This window comes from Hippopotamus amphibius, chromosome 1 (assembly GCF_030028045.1).
Source record: "Hippopotamus amphibius kiboko isolate mHipAmp2 chromosome 1, mHipAmp2.hap2, whole genome shotgun sequence".
Taxonomy (NCBI): domain Eukaryota; kingdom Metazoa; phylum Chordata; class Mammalia; order Artiodactyla; family Hippopotamidae; genus Hippopotamus; species Hippopotamus amphibius.
The window spans coordinates 67,561,914-67,578,993 of record NC_080186.1 but is presented as its reverse complement, the minus strand read 5'-3'; the positions used below and the strand labels follow the sequence as shown (position 1 = coordinate 67,578,993).

The window sequence follows — 17,080 nt, the reverse complement described above, 5'->3', positions numbered from 1 at the left end:
ACTGATTATATGTTGTTTAGTTTATACCAAGAAAAGACAGCAAGTTAATCACAATTATAAAATTAAATAACTTTGCAGATTCACTTCAAAGTCATCTATATCAGACCTGAAGTTGCAATTCATTGATCAAAAATCTTAGATATAAAAAATATATTAAAAAATAAAAAATACCAAATGCATAGGAATAATTTTTTAAATGGGCAAGACCATTACATAGAAAACTACAGAGCTCTACAATAAAATGTATTGGGAGAAATTAAAGAAACAACAACAAATATCTTAGATATTCTACTCAAGTTTTCTGTAAACTTACAACTGCTTTTTTTTTTTTTTTTTTTTTTATTATTTTATTTTATTTTTTTGGGGGGTACACCAGGTTCAATCAACTGTTTTTATACACATATCCCCATATTCCCTCCCTTCCTTGACGCCCCCCCCTCGATTCCCCCCCACCCTCCCTGCCCCAGTCCTCTAAGGCATCTTCCATCCTCGAGTTGGACTCCCTTTGTTATACAACAACTTCCCACTGACTATTTTACAGTTGGTAGTATATATATGTCTGTACTACTCTCCCGCTTCTTCTCAGTTTCCCCTTCACCCCCCGCCCCCTCCCATACCTCGAGTTCTCCAGTCCATTCCCTGTATCTGCTTCCCTGTTCTTGTCACTGAGTTCATCAGTACCCTTTTTAGATTCCGTATATGTGAGTTAGCATACAATATTTGTCTTTCTCTTTCTGACTTACTTCACTCTGTATGACAGATTGTAGTTCTATCCACCTCATTACATATAGCTCCATCTCATCCCTTTTTATAGCTGAGTAATATTCCATTGTATATATATGCCACATCTTCTGTATCCATTCATTTGTTGATGGGCATTTAGGTTGCTTCCATGTCCTGGCTATTGTAAAGAGTGCTGCAATAAACATGATGGTACAAGTTTCTTTTGGGATTATGGTTTTCTTTGGGTATATGCCCAGGAGTGGGATGACTGGATCATATGGTAGTTCTATTTGTAGTTTTTTAAGGAACCTCCAAATTGTTTTCCATAGTGGCTGTACCAACTTACAGTCCCACCAACAGTGCAGGAGAGTTCCCTTTTCTCCACACCCTCTCCAACATTTGTTGTTTCCAGACTTTGTGATGATGGCCATTCTGATTGGTGTGAGGTGATACCTCATTGTGGCTTTGACTTGCATTTCTCTGATGATGAGTGATGTTGAGCATCTTTTCATGTGTTTGTTGGCCATCTGTATGTCTTCTTTGGAGAAATGTCTATTTAGGTCTTCTGCCCATTTGTGGATTGGGTTATTTGCTTTTTTGGTATGAAGCTGCATGAGCTGCTTGTATATTTTGGAGGTTAATCCTTTGTCCGTTGTTTCATAGGCAATTATTTTTTCCCATTCTGAGGGTTGCCTTCTAGTCTTGTTTATGGTTTCTTTTGCTGTGCAAAAGCTTTTAAGTTTCATGAGGTCCCATTCGTTTATTCTTGATTTTATTTCCCTGATTCTAGGAGGTGGGTCAAAAAGGATGTTGCTTTGATGTATGTCAAAGAGTGTTCTGCCTATGTTTTCCTCTAGGAGTTTGATAGTGTCTGGCCTTATATGTAGGTCTTTAATCCATTTGGAGTTTATTTTTGTGTATGGTGTTAGGAAGTGTTCTAATTTCATTCTTTTACATGTTGCTGTCCAATTTTCCCAGCACCACTTATTGAAGAGGCTGTCTTTTTTCCATTGTATACTCGTGCCTCCTTTGTCAAAGATAAGGTGCCCATATGTGTTTGGGCTTACTTCTGAGTTCTCTATTCTGTTCCATTGATCTTCCTTTCTATTTTTGTGCCAGTACCATACTGTCTTGATCACTATGGCCTTGTAGTATAGTTTGAAGTCAGGAAGCCTGATTCCACCAACTCCATTATTCCTTCTCAAGATTGCTTTGGCTATTCGGGGTCTTTTGCGTTTCCATACAAATCGTAAGATTTCTTGCTCTAGTTCTGTGAAAAATGCCATTGGTAATCTGATCGGGATTGCATTAAATCTGTAAATTGCTTTGGGTAGTACAGACATTTTCACGATGTTGATTCTTCCAATCCAGGAACATGGTATATCCCTCCATCTGTTTATGTCATCTTTGATTTCTTTCATCAATGTCTTAAAGTTTTCTGCATACAGATCTTTTGCCTCCTTAGGCAGGTTTATTCCTAGGTATTTGATTCTTTTGGTTGCAATGGTGAATGGGAGAGTTTCCTTAATTTCTCTTTCTGCTCTTCTGTTGTTAGTGTATAGGAATGCAAGAGATTTCTGTGCATTAATTTTGTATCCTGCTACTTTACTAAACTCATCAATGAGTGCTAGCAGTTTTCTGGTAGAGTCTTTAGGGTTTTCTATATATAGTATCATGTCATCTGCAAAGAGTGATAATTTGACTTCTTCTTTTCCAATTTGGATTCCTTTAATTTCTTTTTCTTCTCTGATTGCTGTGGCTAACACTTCCAAAACTATGTTGAATAACAGTGGTGAGAGTGGACACCCTTGTCTTGTTCCTGTTCTTAGAGGGAATTCTTCCAGTTTTTCTCCATTGAGAACAATGTTGGCTTTTGGTTTGTCATATATGGCTTTTATGATGTTGAGGTAATTTCCTTCTATGCCCATTTTCTGGAGAGCTTTTATCATAAATGGATGTTGAACTTTGTCAAAAGCTTTTTCTGCATCTATTGAAATGATCATATGGTTTTTATCCTTCAATTTGTTGATATGATGTATCACGTTGATTGATTTGCGTATATTGAAGAATCCTTGCATCCCAGGGATAAACCCCACTTGATCGTGGTGTATGATTTTTTTAATGTGCTGTTGCAGTCTGTTAGCTAGTATTTTGTTGAGGATTTTTGCATCTATATTCATCAGTGATATTGGTCTGTAGTTTTCTTTTTTTGTGACATCTTTGCCTGGTTTTGGTATCAGGGTGATGGTAGCCTCATCGAATGAGTTTGGGAGTGCTCCGCCTTCTGCAATATTTTGGAAGAGTTTGAGAAGGATAGGTGTTAACTCTTCTCGAAATGTTTGATAGAATTCACCTGTGAATCCATCTGGTCCTGGGCTTTTGTGTGTTGGGAGATTTTTAATCACTGCCTCAATTTCTGTACTTGTGATTGGTCTGTTCATGGTTTCTATTTCTTCCTGGTTCAGTCTTGGAAGATTGTATTTTTCTAAGAATGTATCCATTTCTTCCAGGTTATCCAATTGATTGGCATATAGTTGCTTGTAGTAGTCTCTCATGATGTTTTGTATTTCTGAGGTGTCCGTTGTGACTTCTCCTTTTTCATTTCTAATTCTGTTGATTTGCATCTTCTCCCTTTTTTTCTTGATGAGTCTGGCTAATGGTTTACCAATTTTGTTAATCTTCTCAAAGAACCAGCTTTTAGTTTTATTTATTTTTCTTATGGTTTCTTTCCTTTCTTTTTCATTTATTTCTGCTCTGATCTTTACGATTTCTTTCCTTCTGCTCACTTTGGGGTTTCTTTGTTCTTCTTTCTCTAGTTGTTTGAGGTGTAAGGTTAGGTTGTTTATTCGATCATTTTCTTGTTTCTTAAGGTAGGACTGTATTGCTATAAACTTCCCTCTTAGAACTGCTTTTGCTGCGTCCCATAGGTTTTGGGTGGTTGTGTTTTCGTTGTCATTTGTTTCTAGATACTTTTTGATTTCCTCTTTGATTTCTGTAGTGATTCCTTGGTTGTTTAATAGTGAATTGTTTAGCCTCCATGTGTTTGTCTTTTTTGCAGTTTTTTTCCTGTAATTGATATCTAGTCTCATGGCGTTGTGGTCTGAGAAGATGCTTGATATGATTTCAATTTTCTTGAATTTGCTGAGGTTTGATTTGTGACCCAAGATGTGATCTAGCCTGGAAAATGTTCCGTGTGCATTTGAGAAGAAAGTGTAGTCTGTCGTTTTTGGATGGAATGTCCTATAAATATCAATGAAGTCGAGATGGTCTAATGTGTCATTTAAAGCTTGTGTGTCTTTATTTATTTTCTGTTTGGATGATCTGTCCATTGATGTAAGTGGGGTGTTCAAGTCTCCCACTATAATTGTGTTACTGTCGATGTCCCCTTTTATAGCTGTTAGCATTTGCCTTATGTATTGAGGTGCTCCTATATTGGGGGCATAGATATTTACCATTGTGATATGTTCTTCTTGGATGGATCCCTTGATCATTATGTAGTGCCCTTCCTTGTCTCTTTTAATAGTCTTTACTTTCAAGTCTAATTTGTCTGATATGAGTATTGCTACTCCAGCTTTCTTTTGACTTCCATTTGCATGGAATATCTTTTTCCATCCCTTCACTTTCAGTCTATATGTATCCCTTGGTCTGAAGTGGGTTTCTTGTAGGCAGCATATAGAAGGGTCTTGTTTTTGTATCCATTCAGCCAGTCTGTGTCTTTTGGTTGGAGCATTTAATCCATTTACATTTAAAGTGATTATTGACATGTGTGTTCCAATTACCATTTTCTGAATTGTTTTGGGTTTGTATTTGTAGGTGTTTTCCTTTTCTTGTGTGTCCTACTTAGAGAAGTTCCTTTAGCACTTGTTGTAAGGCTGGTTTGGTGGTGCTGAATTCTCTTAACTTGTGCTTGTCTGGAAAGCTTTTGATTTCTCCCTCAAATCTGAATGAGATTCTTGCTGGGTAAAGTATTCTTGGCTGTAGGTTTCTCTCTTTCAGGACTTTCAGAATATCCTGCCATTCCCTTCTGGCCTGCAGAGTTTCTGTAGAAAGGTCAGCTGTTATCCTGATGGGTTTTCCCTTATATGTTGTTTGTTGCTTTTCTCTTGCTGCTTTTAATATTTTTTCTTTGTGTTGAATTGTCGTTAGTTTGATTAATATGTGTCTTGGTGTATTTCTCCTTGGGTTTATTCTGTATGGGACTCTCTGTGCTTCTTGGACTTGGTTCATTATTTCCTTTCCCATGTTGGGGAAGTTTTCCACTAGAACCTCTTCAAATATTTTCACAGACCCTTTCTTGTTTTCTTCTTCTTCTGAGATGCCTATAATTCGAATGTTGGTACGTTTAAGGTTATCACTGAGGTCTCTGAGGCTGTCTTCTAGTCTTTTTATTTTTTTATCTTTTTCCTGCTCTGTGGCGTTTATTTCATCCATTCTATCTTCCAACTCACTTATTCGTTCTTCTGCCTCAGTCATTCTGCTGGTTAGAGCATCTAGAGTATTTTTAATTTCAGTTATTTTGTTATCCATTGCTGTTTGTTTTTCTGAGTTCTTATGAACTGTTTCTTGTACTTTCTCTAATTTGTTATCGAGATTTTGTATCATTTTTACTATCATGACTCTAAATTCTTTTTCAGGCATTTTTCCTATTTCCTCCTCATTTATTTGGTCTTGTGGGTTTTTTTCCTGCTCCTTTGCCTGCATGGTGTTTCTTTGTTTCCTCATGGTTGTCCAAGCTTTTGGGGTTGCTTGTCCTGGTGATAGAGGTGTTTATAGAAGACTGTCCAAGCCTCAGACTAATGTCCAAGTATTGGATTAGACGAATATTCAGTCTAGGAAACACATACATGTATAAGACACACAATTATTGAATCCGTTAGGACATAAGGCTCTAGAAAGACCTGACAGAACCCCAGTGTGCTATCAGATATTCAAAGAGAAACCCAGCAGAAATTGACAACTGAAACAGAACAAATCAGAGACAAAAGCAAAAGCAAACAAACAACAAATAACTCCCTACACATACAAACATCAATCCAGGGAGATTTTGTAAGCTAGGATCAAATATAGAAATGAGCTGGAGTACCACCAGAGAGAATAGAGATTCTCAGAATGTAATTAGACAACTGTACTAAGAACTAAGATAAAGACAAAAGCCTAATATTAATACCAAGGCAGTGCATCATCTGGAGAATAGAGCAAGGAGTCTGAGCAGACCGATAGTGTTGCTTATCAGTATGTTAAGATAAAATACACTTAAAATGGCTGGAAGAAAGGGGAACAGAAGAGCGTAATGTGGTTGGAAATATGCAAAGAAAAAGAAAGGAATAGAAGTGTATAAAAGAAAGGGATGAAAGGAAAGTATGAAAGATATTTTGTCCGTACTACCAAAAACTTAGCTAGATATAGAAGTATTTTAAAAGGCAAAAAAAAAAAAAAAAAAAAAGTAAAAAATATCCTTATAAAATTATGTTGTAAAACTTGTAAATCCCTTAGGGCTAAGATCGTATTTAATAAATCAAAAAAAAAAAAAAAAAAAGAGAAAGGAAAAAAAAAAAAAAAAAATCCAGAACTGATCCCAGAATGGACCAGTTCAATAGGTATTGATACTACTATTTCTGTTTCCTTAGCGTCTCAGCTGTAAGTGTCCTTTTCCTTGCCTTGGGTTTTTTTTTTTTTTTTTTGCGTTATTCTGTGACCAGCAGAGGTTCCTTTATTGTTCGTCTGTAAGCCTCGGTGTGTGGGGAGGGAGAGGGTGCAATAGTGGCTCCTTCTCCTGGGAGGGAGTGAGCAGTGGCGCACTGTTGCTTCAGTCAGGCTTGGAGGTGCCTGTTGCAGAGGGCGCTGGTGGCTCAGGCGTACACAGAAAGTCTTAGAGTTGGGCCTCTCTCGGGGTTTTTTCTTTTTGATGCTGGTTTTTTTTTTTTTTTTTTTCTCTCGGCAGCCTCCCTGCTGCTGGCGTTGCAAGGAGTTTTAATCTAGCCCCGCCCGAGCGCCTGAGGGTGCTTGTTATCCCTGAGCGCCTTATGTGGCCCCGCAGGGCGTCTCTCCGCTGCCTGTTGCAGAGGCGCAGAAAGAGAGAGAGAGGCTATGCGCGCGGCTCCTCCCCCCCGCCCGGGAGCCTGCAGCCTCCAGCCTCCAGCCGCCCTCATGGCCGGGCAGCTCTCAGGGACCGGCACTCCTCTCCGCAGACCTCCTCCCTCCTGTTCTCTGGTCCGTCACCCTACCGGCAACAATGTTTCTCCCCCTGAACCAGCTCTCCGGTTCCCACGCTCCTGCTCCTGGACCCTCCGTTCAGCCGCGGATCGATGTCTCGGTCCGGGAACGCTGAGCTGCGCTGCGGACCCTCCGTATGTTTCTCACTCCCTCCCGTCTGCCACAGCTCCGCCGCTTCACCCTCTTTGAGCCCTCGTAGATGCCTCCCTACCGGCTATGTCAGGTTCTCCGCAGCCCTTTCCGGTGTCCGAGGCCGTCTGCTGGTGTTCAGCTGGTTCTCTGTGGGAATGACTGTGTCCTTCCGTGCATTCCCAATGCATCTGTGGAGAGGGATGCACTCCACGTCTCTCTACTTCGCCGCCATCTTTTTCCTCCACAACTGCTTTTTTAAGTCTATTAATTAAAATAAACAAAATGCAGTTTTATTCAAAATGTAAAAAAGCCTTTTATAAATTTCAAGCTAATTTCAAAAGCCAATACTAAAAGACAAAATATAGTGACGATTACACATTTAAGTCTCCTCATAACCTCACTGTGTTAAGTATGGAGAAGCACGTACATTGCAGTCTGAAACAAAACACAAAATGTATTAAAGTAAAGCGTTTAATTTGTTTAAAAGCAAAATGCAAGAATTTCTAAATGTAAGAAGTTTTTATCTGCATTCAATACCAAGCTAGTAGTTGAAGTTTTTTCCATATTTTAATATACATTATGACCAAACCAAGCACAATATAATGTCATTTTAATTTATTTGTCAAAAATCGTCTTCTCCCTTATATGTCATTCAAAGTAAACTTAAAAGGGTGTCGTTTGTTATGCTGGGTAAGACTGAATATTACCAAAGATTTTATTAAATTTGAATTTTGCAGTATATATTTGATAAAAGTTTTAACTTCAGATAATCTCTTTACCACATATCACACAAAAATTACAAAGTGATTTTGTAAATTGTTAAGGATTCTCAAAAGCTACTTAAAAGTGTTTTTAAAAATGGGACATACTAGGACTTCCTAGGTGGCGCAGTGGTTAAGAATCTGCCTGCTGGGACTTCCTAGGTGGCACAGTGGTTGAGAAAATGCCTGCCAATGCAGGGGACATGGGTTCAATCCCTGCTCTGGGAAGATCCCACATGCCACAGAGCAACTAAGCCCCCCAAAAAAGAAAAAAAAAAGACTGTGCCTGCCAATGCAGGGGACATGGGTTCGAGCCCTGTTCTGGAAAGATTCCTCATGCCATGGAGCAGCTAAGCCCGTGTACCACAACTATTGAGCCTGTGCTCTAGAGCCCGTGAGCCACAACTATTGAGCCCCTGTGCCACAATTATTGAGCCTGTGCTCTAGAACCCGTGCTCCACAAGAATAGAAGCCATTACAATGAGGAGCCCGCGCACCACAATGAAGAGTAGCCCCCGCTTGCAGCAACTAGAGAAAGCCCGTGTGCAGCAACAAAGACCCAACACAGCCAATAAATAAATAAAATAAATAAATAATTTTTTTTTTTAAAAAGGGACATACTAAACTACTGAGATGGGAAGGGTTTCCCCTTTTTTTCACAGTTGAGAAAACGGAAGTTCAGAGATATTGAAACTTTTGCCCAAGGACAAACAACTAATGGCAGATTCTAGATATAAAATCAGGACAATCTGATTCTAAAATGCATGCTCTTAATCACTTATGCCAGTATGTGCCTGTGCTTACGCAGTGGCAGTGGGAACTGGGGGAAGAGGAATCTGAATAGTGTTTCAAGACAAAAATCCATGGTGATAGCTCAAAGAGATTGAAGTTTTGATGAGAGTTAGAAATGATATTAAGATTTCTAACTGAGAATTCACAAAGATATGCACACCCCAGTGTTCATAGCAGCATTACTTACAATTGTGTATTTATATACACAATAGAATACTGCTCAAACATAAAAAAGAACAAAATTTTGCCACTTGCAGCAACATGCATAGACTTGGAGGGCATTATGCTAAGTGAAATAAGTCAGACAGAGGAAGACAAATACTGTATGATGTCACTCGTATGCGGAACCTAAAAATACAGCAAACTAGGGAATAGAACAAAAAAGAAGCAGACTCACAGACAGAGAGAAAAAACTAGTGGTTACTGGTGGAAAGGGGAGGTGGGGAGGGGCAATGTAAGAGTAGGGAATTTTAAATAGGAGTTATTACAGGATGATATGAAATATGTGTGTGAAACTTTTGAAAATTGTAAAGTGCTACAGATTTAAACAATCTTTCAATCAATTTTTTAAAAGTTTAAAAAAAAAAGACTTCTAGTTGAGAGATTCAGGAAAGTATGTTGCTACCATAAAAATGAATTATCAATAAATAAACAAATATGTATATAAGCAAGATGGGAATGTCGCTTAGGTAAAAATGTGCGGGAGCTGATTTGGCCTTGCTGAGTCACAAGTTACATTAAGACTTTCAGGTAGAGCCATCACGTTAGCATTTGATAATATAGGACATAAGCGCTATTGAAAGTTGGTGCTTAAAATGTAGATTTGGAATCCATCAACAAAGGATAGGTGGTTGAAACCCCAACAGGAAGGAGCTGAGAGAATGAGAACCTGGAGAGGAAGCAACAAAATGAAACATCATCTAAGCCTTGGAAACATCATTATTTATGAGTATTATATTTTTTTAAATTTATTTATTTTATTTATTTATTGGCTGTTTTGGGTCTTCAGTGCTGCACATAGGCTTTCTCTAGTTGCTACGAGTGGGGGCTACTCTTCATTGTGGCGCGCGGGCTCCTCATTGTAGTGGCTTCTCTTGTCATGGGCTCTAGGCATGTGGGCTTCAGTAGTTGTGGCACACAGGCTCAGTAGTTGTGGCTCGCTGACTCTAGAGCACAGGCTCAATAGTTGTGGCGCACGGGCTTAGTTGCTCCGTGGCATGTGGAATCTTCCCAGAGCAGGGCTTGAACCCGTGTCCCCTGCATTGGCAGGCAGATTCTTACTCACTGCGCCACCTAGAAAGTCCTATGAGTATTATATTTTTAAGGAAAAAAATTTGAGGTAGGGGGAAGAAACCAACAAAATAAAAAATAAAAAGTTAAAGGAGAACCAGGACAACATAGAAACATGAACACCAAGAGATAGTGAACGTGGCTAAAATTCATTGCACACATGCCATTGATCAAGTTTGTGCTGTGTATTTTACATACAATATCTTATTTACTCCGCCTAGTAACTCAGGGAGGAGGTTCATATATATGTTTGGACAAGTGAAGGCATGGAGGCTTAGCACAGTTAAGCCCTATGCCCATAGCTCAGCTGCTAAATCCTAGGGCAAGAACTGTAATCTATGTTTCCCAGACCCCAGGGTCCATTTTCTGACCAGTGGTCTCCAGAGTGAACAAGGCAAACTACTGTGGCGTGGGAAGAAAATGCTAAAATGACGATTATCATAGCTCATCCTTTATGAAATTGTATTTTTGTGTGTATTTTACAACATGCACACTATTATACAACATATTACATACATAATACATATATACCTATGTGTGTACATATGTAATACATACAATATATGTGTGGTAGTACATGGGTATCATACATTCATTCATAATTTATAAATTAATAAGTATATATTTATTGGGTACATGCTCAGATAATTTACTAACTTGAGGATACAATAAAAAATTTTGGAGGTCATTTCTTTAAAGGACTATGCAAAACCGCCTCTTTTTCTTGTCCGATCAACAAGAAATTACATTCACTTTATATAGCCGTGTTATCTTTTAAATACAATACTAGTTTTTTTTAATTTTTATTTATTATTTTATTTTATTTTATATTTTGGCTGCATTGGGTCTTTGTTGCTGCTTGTGGGCTTTTTCTAGTTGCAGCGAATGGGGGCTACTCTTCGTTTTGTTGCACGGGCTTCTCATTGTGGTGGCTTCTCTTGTTGTGGAGCACGGGCTCCAGGGCTTCAGTAGCTGTGGCACGTGGACTCAGTAGCTGTGGCTTGAGGGCTTAGTCCAGCATGTGGGATCTTCCCGGACCAGGGCTCAAACCCATGTCCCCTGTACTGGCAGGCAGATGCTCAACCACTGCACCACCAGGGAAGTCCCAATACTAGTTTTAATTGAGTTAAATAAAAACTGTTTATTTCATAGATTCTTTTCATGTCATTCCTTGGTATTTTCAGAAATTCATGAAGGCCTTTGAACCATTTGATTGTTTGTCATACTGGAGGGAACACAGGCCATAGACCAGACAGACCTGGATTCAAATAGTGCCTTTGACCTTACTGACCATGTGACCTCAGACAAGTACCTAATTTCTCAGAGCCTCAGTTTGTTCATCTGTAAAATGGAGATAACATTTACCTTGCAGATTGTTGTAAAGTTTAGCAACATCGTAAGGAGATAACTTAGCATTGGGCCTGGCATACAGTAGATACTTTTCAAAGGGCAGCACATAGTTATAATTGCAGCAGTACTTGTTTACTGTCGAGAATATCTGTAGCCCAATAGTCATCTCCCCTCTAAACCGGTCACATCTACCTTTGGCAGAGTTTGTCCTATATTGATCTTAATTCAACTTGGAAACTTATTGGAGCATAGACACAAAGTATTTTCCTGGCCTGTGTAGAGCCATAGCCCTGGTAATATGCTGGCAAAAACATCGAGGGTCAAAAATATGGCAGCCTCACAGACCCAAAAGAGATGAATGCCACTGCCCACACTCACGTTGGTTGGTATGTTGAATGCCTGTCTACTTGTCTGATGCTCTCCACAGATCTGTACTCCCGACTTGGTGGTGTTCCTGGCCTGTGCCAATCAGAGGCTCAAAGAAAGATTACTGAAGCGCGCAGAGCAGCAAGGGCGACCTGACGACAATCTGAAAGCTACCCAAAGGAGACTGATGAACTTCAAGCAGAATGCTGCCCCCTTGGTTAAATACTTCCAGGAAAAGGGGCTCATCATGACAGTAAGTTAGCTATACTTTACATGTCCAGTATAAGAACGATCTTTCAGATTTCTAATTCTCATATGTTCTTATCATTTAGAAATCCTTTAACCTTAAGAAAGTGACTTTTCTTGGCTGGAGCTCCAGTGAAAAAAATTGGTGATTTTGACCTAATTTGCCTTTATTAAGCCATAATGATAAAAACACTTTCACCTTAGTTGAATTGACTTTACAAAAAATGATAAATTTTAACCTTGGCTAGAATTCTATGGCCCCCAAATTTTAAAGTATTTTTAAATAACTTTTTGATCATTTTAAACAATTGTTTGCCCAGTTTCTCAACGCTTCTATCTTTGAAAACCTAATAAAATTGATAGGCTTAAAAACAGAATTATATGGTGTTATTCATATTAGACTTACATGGTAAGTTAGACTTTATCATAGTGTACCACATAAAGTAATGAGATTCTGATGGCCCAAAAAGTTTCCTAAGAGTTTGACTTATAAATAAGTGATATTATCTCAAAATGGAAGGCATTGATCTTTTTGCTCCATTGATACAATGCAAATATTAACTTTGTTCATGAATAGTTTGTTTTGTGGTTAATGATACTGAATGTACCGAAGAAGGATGAGGCTGAATCACTGGTTAGTACAGTTATTAGAATACAGGAAGCTGGGGGTGAAGACCCAGCTGAATTTATGCTTCCCACAGCATCAAAGTCAAGTATGGAGTAGAGGAGACAGAGGATCACTGGCCAGTTGAGGCATTTTGTGGAAGAAGACTCTAAAACCAGAGCAGCTCCGGGTGCTCCGTGGTGTGGCAGACCTCGGCAAAATCCTCCGTCAGCCCTTAGATCCTTCTCACGAGACCAGAGATTCTTGTCTAGTGGGGCCACAAGCCGTGGAGAATCTGATGAAAGTGATGCATGCCCATCCCAATAAAAGGCATGTAAGATATTTTTCATGAATTTTAGGTAAATGTACTGAAGCCCATGCACAGAGTTCCTATGACCTAACAATTACTGTGTTAAAAACCTCATCATTAGCTTAAAATACACTTAGATTGAGACAGTCACGACGTTTGAAGAATAATCCCTTTGCAGTCTTTTTGGCACTATAAAGAAATATTTACTAGAATTTGCCCTTTGAGTCAAAGTTGTCATGTCAGAGAATTATAAATCTGATCTGAAAGTTGTTCACAATGCCAGAGCTCATTTTATGATCTAAAAGAGACATTGAGTGATACGAAAGGTTCAGAAAAATCAGAGCAGATGTTTCTGTGGTTCTTTTTTGTTGGGGTTGTTGCTTGTTTCTCCTGCAAATTACCAGTGCTGACTTCTGTGTTGTCATGAAAATAGAAATTTACCCTACAGACCAAACCCCAATTGCAAGCTGCAGAGCCAGAGTTTTAATTGATGTTTGCAAGGCTTAAAGGTATTACCAGAGTGTCTCTGATTACTCCCTGCTTGTCACGTTCGTCATCACAAGCAGAGGAGATTTCCCAAATGAATGCAGAGTGGGGATTGTTAATTTACTAATATTGTGCATGGAGGTGAAATGCCATTGCCTCTAATTGAGGCAGTCAATAACAATGTGGATGACAGCCTGTAACCTCCCTGCTAAACCTGGATGGGCTTTAAGATAAACGCCTCTAATTACTGGGAGAAGACTTGCATTGGAAAGTCACCTTTTGAAAATCAGTGAACACAAACACAGGCTAAGCTCTGGGAAATGTAATTGGAAATATTAGCCTGACAAAGGAGTGAGTGCTGCATCCTGAAGCACATGTCCTCCTTCAGAACCTGGATCATGGGTCGCTTTCGGAATTAAAATATACTTGGTAGCATTTCTGCTTTTAAAGATGAGTTAAATTATTAAAATGGTCATCCTGATTAATCAAAAGCATGTTAATATTTTAATAAAAATGTGGGAGTTAATAGATTAAACCCAAATATTTCCTTTTCTCTGTAGTTTTCTTTTCTTTTTTTTTTTTTGCTTCTGCCTGCCCCTCCTAATTGATTCATTTATTCATGTAAATATTTATTTACATGAATATTTATTGAGAACCAATGGGTGCCAGACACTCTGCTAGGTGCTAGGGGTGCAAAGCTAAATAAGCAAAAGGTAAGGATCTTTATTTTATTTCTTGACATATTTCAAACTCTTAGAACAGTGCCTCTCTGGTACACAGTACGTTGCCAGTAAATGAGCAGACCTTGCAGTCTATGGGGAAACAGGTATTAAACAATGAGTTATTAAGTGTGATGACTGTTTTAAAGGAGACTGTACGGGGGCGGGGGGGTGGGCTCACATATATGTCATGCACTATAGGAATTCCCTGTAGTGAGCAGAACACTCTCCCCGCCCTTGAGTAGGCATCATCGTTAATCTTGGTGTGAGGTTCTTAAAGACCACAGAGACCACACACCTCTCAGTCCAGGTGAGAAACTTTATCTTGGTGCTCCCCTTCCCTAGGGATTTAGAGTCTGAAACCCTTCGCTAAGAATCTCAGCTCCACTGCCATTTAATAAATTTGTGGTGCTCTAAGACTCAGTCTCCATCTATAACTTGGAGATGATGTTACCTACTGCATAAGGTTGTATGGGTGAGATGAGAGAATGCATGGAGCCTGGCTGACGATGGCAGTGCAGAGACCAAGGTTCGGATGCATCCTGTAGCCACATTGCCTGGTCCAGATTCCTGCTGCATCACCTCTACCTGTGTGACCTCCTGAAGGTTACTTATCTTTCCTGTGACTCAGATGCCCGACGCATGCAATGGGTATAATCATTGGTCCTACCTCAGTGTAATTGTGAGGGGTAAATGGATATCAAGTGCTTAGAACCATGCCAGGAATGTTGTAAGTGAAATATAAGGGATTGAAATTATTTTGTAATTTTCGTATTTCCTCCTTTTTCTTCCTTCCGCTTCTAATGCCCATTTTTAGAACCTACAATTACCACTAACAAATCCATGCTCTTGGAGGGTGCTCTGTTACCTTTTCTCCCATAGATAGATTATTGAAGAAATCCAAAATGAGGAATTCAGATTTTAAAAACTTTTCACCAAATTCTTTTTTTCTTTAAAAGTGTCTATCAGTTAGAAAATTGTCCCCGTGTTTTCTTTGACTTCTTTATCATCTGTGTAATCAAGCTAAATAATGGCTGTATCTGAATGCAGTAGTTGAATTGTACGTAACAGATGTCAACCCATTCTTTTTTCTTTTTCACTTCAATGTTAACTGTATCGGTTGGCAGATCTGACTACAGAACAAATCCAGTTTGAAGAGAAAACCTAATCAAAATAGCCAGGAAAACAGGCTGTTGCCTGAATACTGTATCTTATTGACATGGTTCCCATCACATGGACTGCTTCACTTTTATTCTTTTCTAATACTTATCTGTATAGAAAAATACAGTCATCTGTGCAGGTATGAATTAAATGATAGGAAATCACAAAGCTAGTATGTTAGGGACTTCATAGAATCTTTTCAGACAAGCTCGTGTGTCGTTTTTTAACTTACCATAGGTTGGATGTAATAGCTCATCATGTCTTTCACAGCATTTTGCTCCTAATTAAAGATTAGGATGCTGTGAGTTACCAAAGTTTGTCGGAATTTTTTCTTTGGAGTTTGTTTTAGTATTCCTGGGACTAGGAAAGCTACTTATTTAGTCTTTTTTTTAATCTTTATTGAAGTATAATTGCTTTACAGTATTGTGTTAGTTTCTGCTGTACAACAAAGTGAATTAGCTATATGTATACATATATCCCCATATCGCCTCCCTCATTGGCCTCCCCCCCAACCTCCCTATCCCACACCTTTAGGTCTTCACAAAGCATCAAGTTGATCTCCCTGTGCTCTGTAGCAGCTTCCCACTAGCTATCTAGTTTACCTTTGGTAGTGTGTTTATGTGTCAGTGCTACTCTATCACTACGTCCCAGCTTCCCTTTCCCCGCTCCTCTCAGTGTCCTCAAGTCCGTTCTCTATGTCTACATCTCTAGTCCTGCCCTGCCACTAGGTTCATTAGTACCATTTTTCTAGATTCCACATATATGCATTAGCACACGGTATTTGAGTTCAATGTCAAAAAAACAAACAGTCCAATCCAAAAATGGGTGGAAGACCTACTTATTTAGTCTTACTGAGTAAGCTGTGTCTCATGACATTTTGGAGCTCTTGGACTTAGTGAAACTGTATAAAAACCTCAGTAATATATCTGCTTAGTGATAATTTTTTATCTTTATTTAGTCTTTGTTTTAGTCATCTTCACGAGTTGGAACCCTTTTTAAAGAAATCATGGGAATTCCCTGGCAGTCTGCTGGTTAGGACTCTGCGCTCTCACTGCAGAAGGCACTGGTTCGATCCCTGGTCAGGGAACTTAAAATTCCGGAAGACACGCAGTGCGGCCAGAAAAAAAACCAAAAAGAATAAAAAGAAATATTAATAGTTACAACAGGTCAAGTCTTTGCAAGCTTGATGAACTCTTTAAAAAATATATGCGATTTTGTTTATATTTTTAAGAGAAGGGTCTTTGAAAATCCTTGAAAAATAATACAGTAAGATGTAGTGTTTATGTTATTATTTTCCAAAATGCGTGTGCCATTGGGTGTTCCACTCAGCTGAGACAACGCTCAGCTTGCCAGGGAAGTGGTTGCACACTCGTGTGCATTGAACAAATGCTACCTAATAGGGATGACCATCGGTGAAGGTCCACATTTAGTTTCAGACTGTGAAGTAAGCTGATGGTCATTTCTCTTCTGAACTTCTTATAGGAGGAAGCCAGAGAAGCGTAACTTAAAAGTAAGAAGTAAGCTATAGTCATAGGTTGTATGAAGAGGGCTACTAATCAGTACTCTGATTAAATGACTGGATCTCTTCAGCCAGAAAAGGTAAAAGATGTTAAAACAGGATTATTTCTTTTTCACCGACACCAGTTTTCCTAGGGGAGCAGGAGAGGGAGTAATGATAAACCAGCTTAGCATATAACAAGGCCACAGAGGCCAGTGGTTCCCTAATTTCAGTAATTAATAGAGCAGAAAAAAATTTTAATGGGGCTAATATGAAGCTGGGGTTTTTTAAGACTTTATTTTTTTAGAGCAGTTTTAGGTCCACAGCAAAACTGAGAGGAGGATACGGAGGTTTCCTGTATCCCTCCTGCCCCTGTGCATGCATGGCCTCCCCCATTATCAACATCCCCCATCAGAGTGTTATATTTGT

The 17,080-nt window shown here is 39.0% G+C and overlaps 1 protein-coding gene across 1 annotated transcript in view; it reads left to right on the top strand.

The window, feature by feature from the left end:
- Positions 1 to 17,080, top strand: part of AK5 (adenylate kinase 5) — a 254,653-nt gene that overhangs the window by 52,416 nt on the left and 185,157 nt on the right. Inside the window, exon 6 of the mRNA XM_057715801.1 lies at positions 11,689 to 11,880. Coding sequence (XP_057571784.1) covers positions 11,689 to 11,880 — 192 coding nt within the window. The remainder of the gene's footprint in view (positions 1 to 11,688; positions 11,881 to 17,080) is intronic.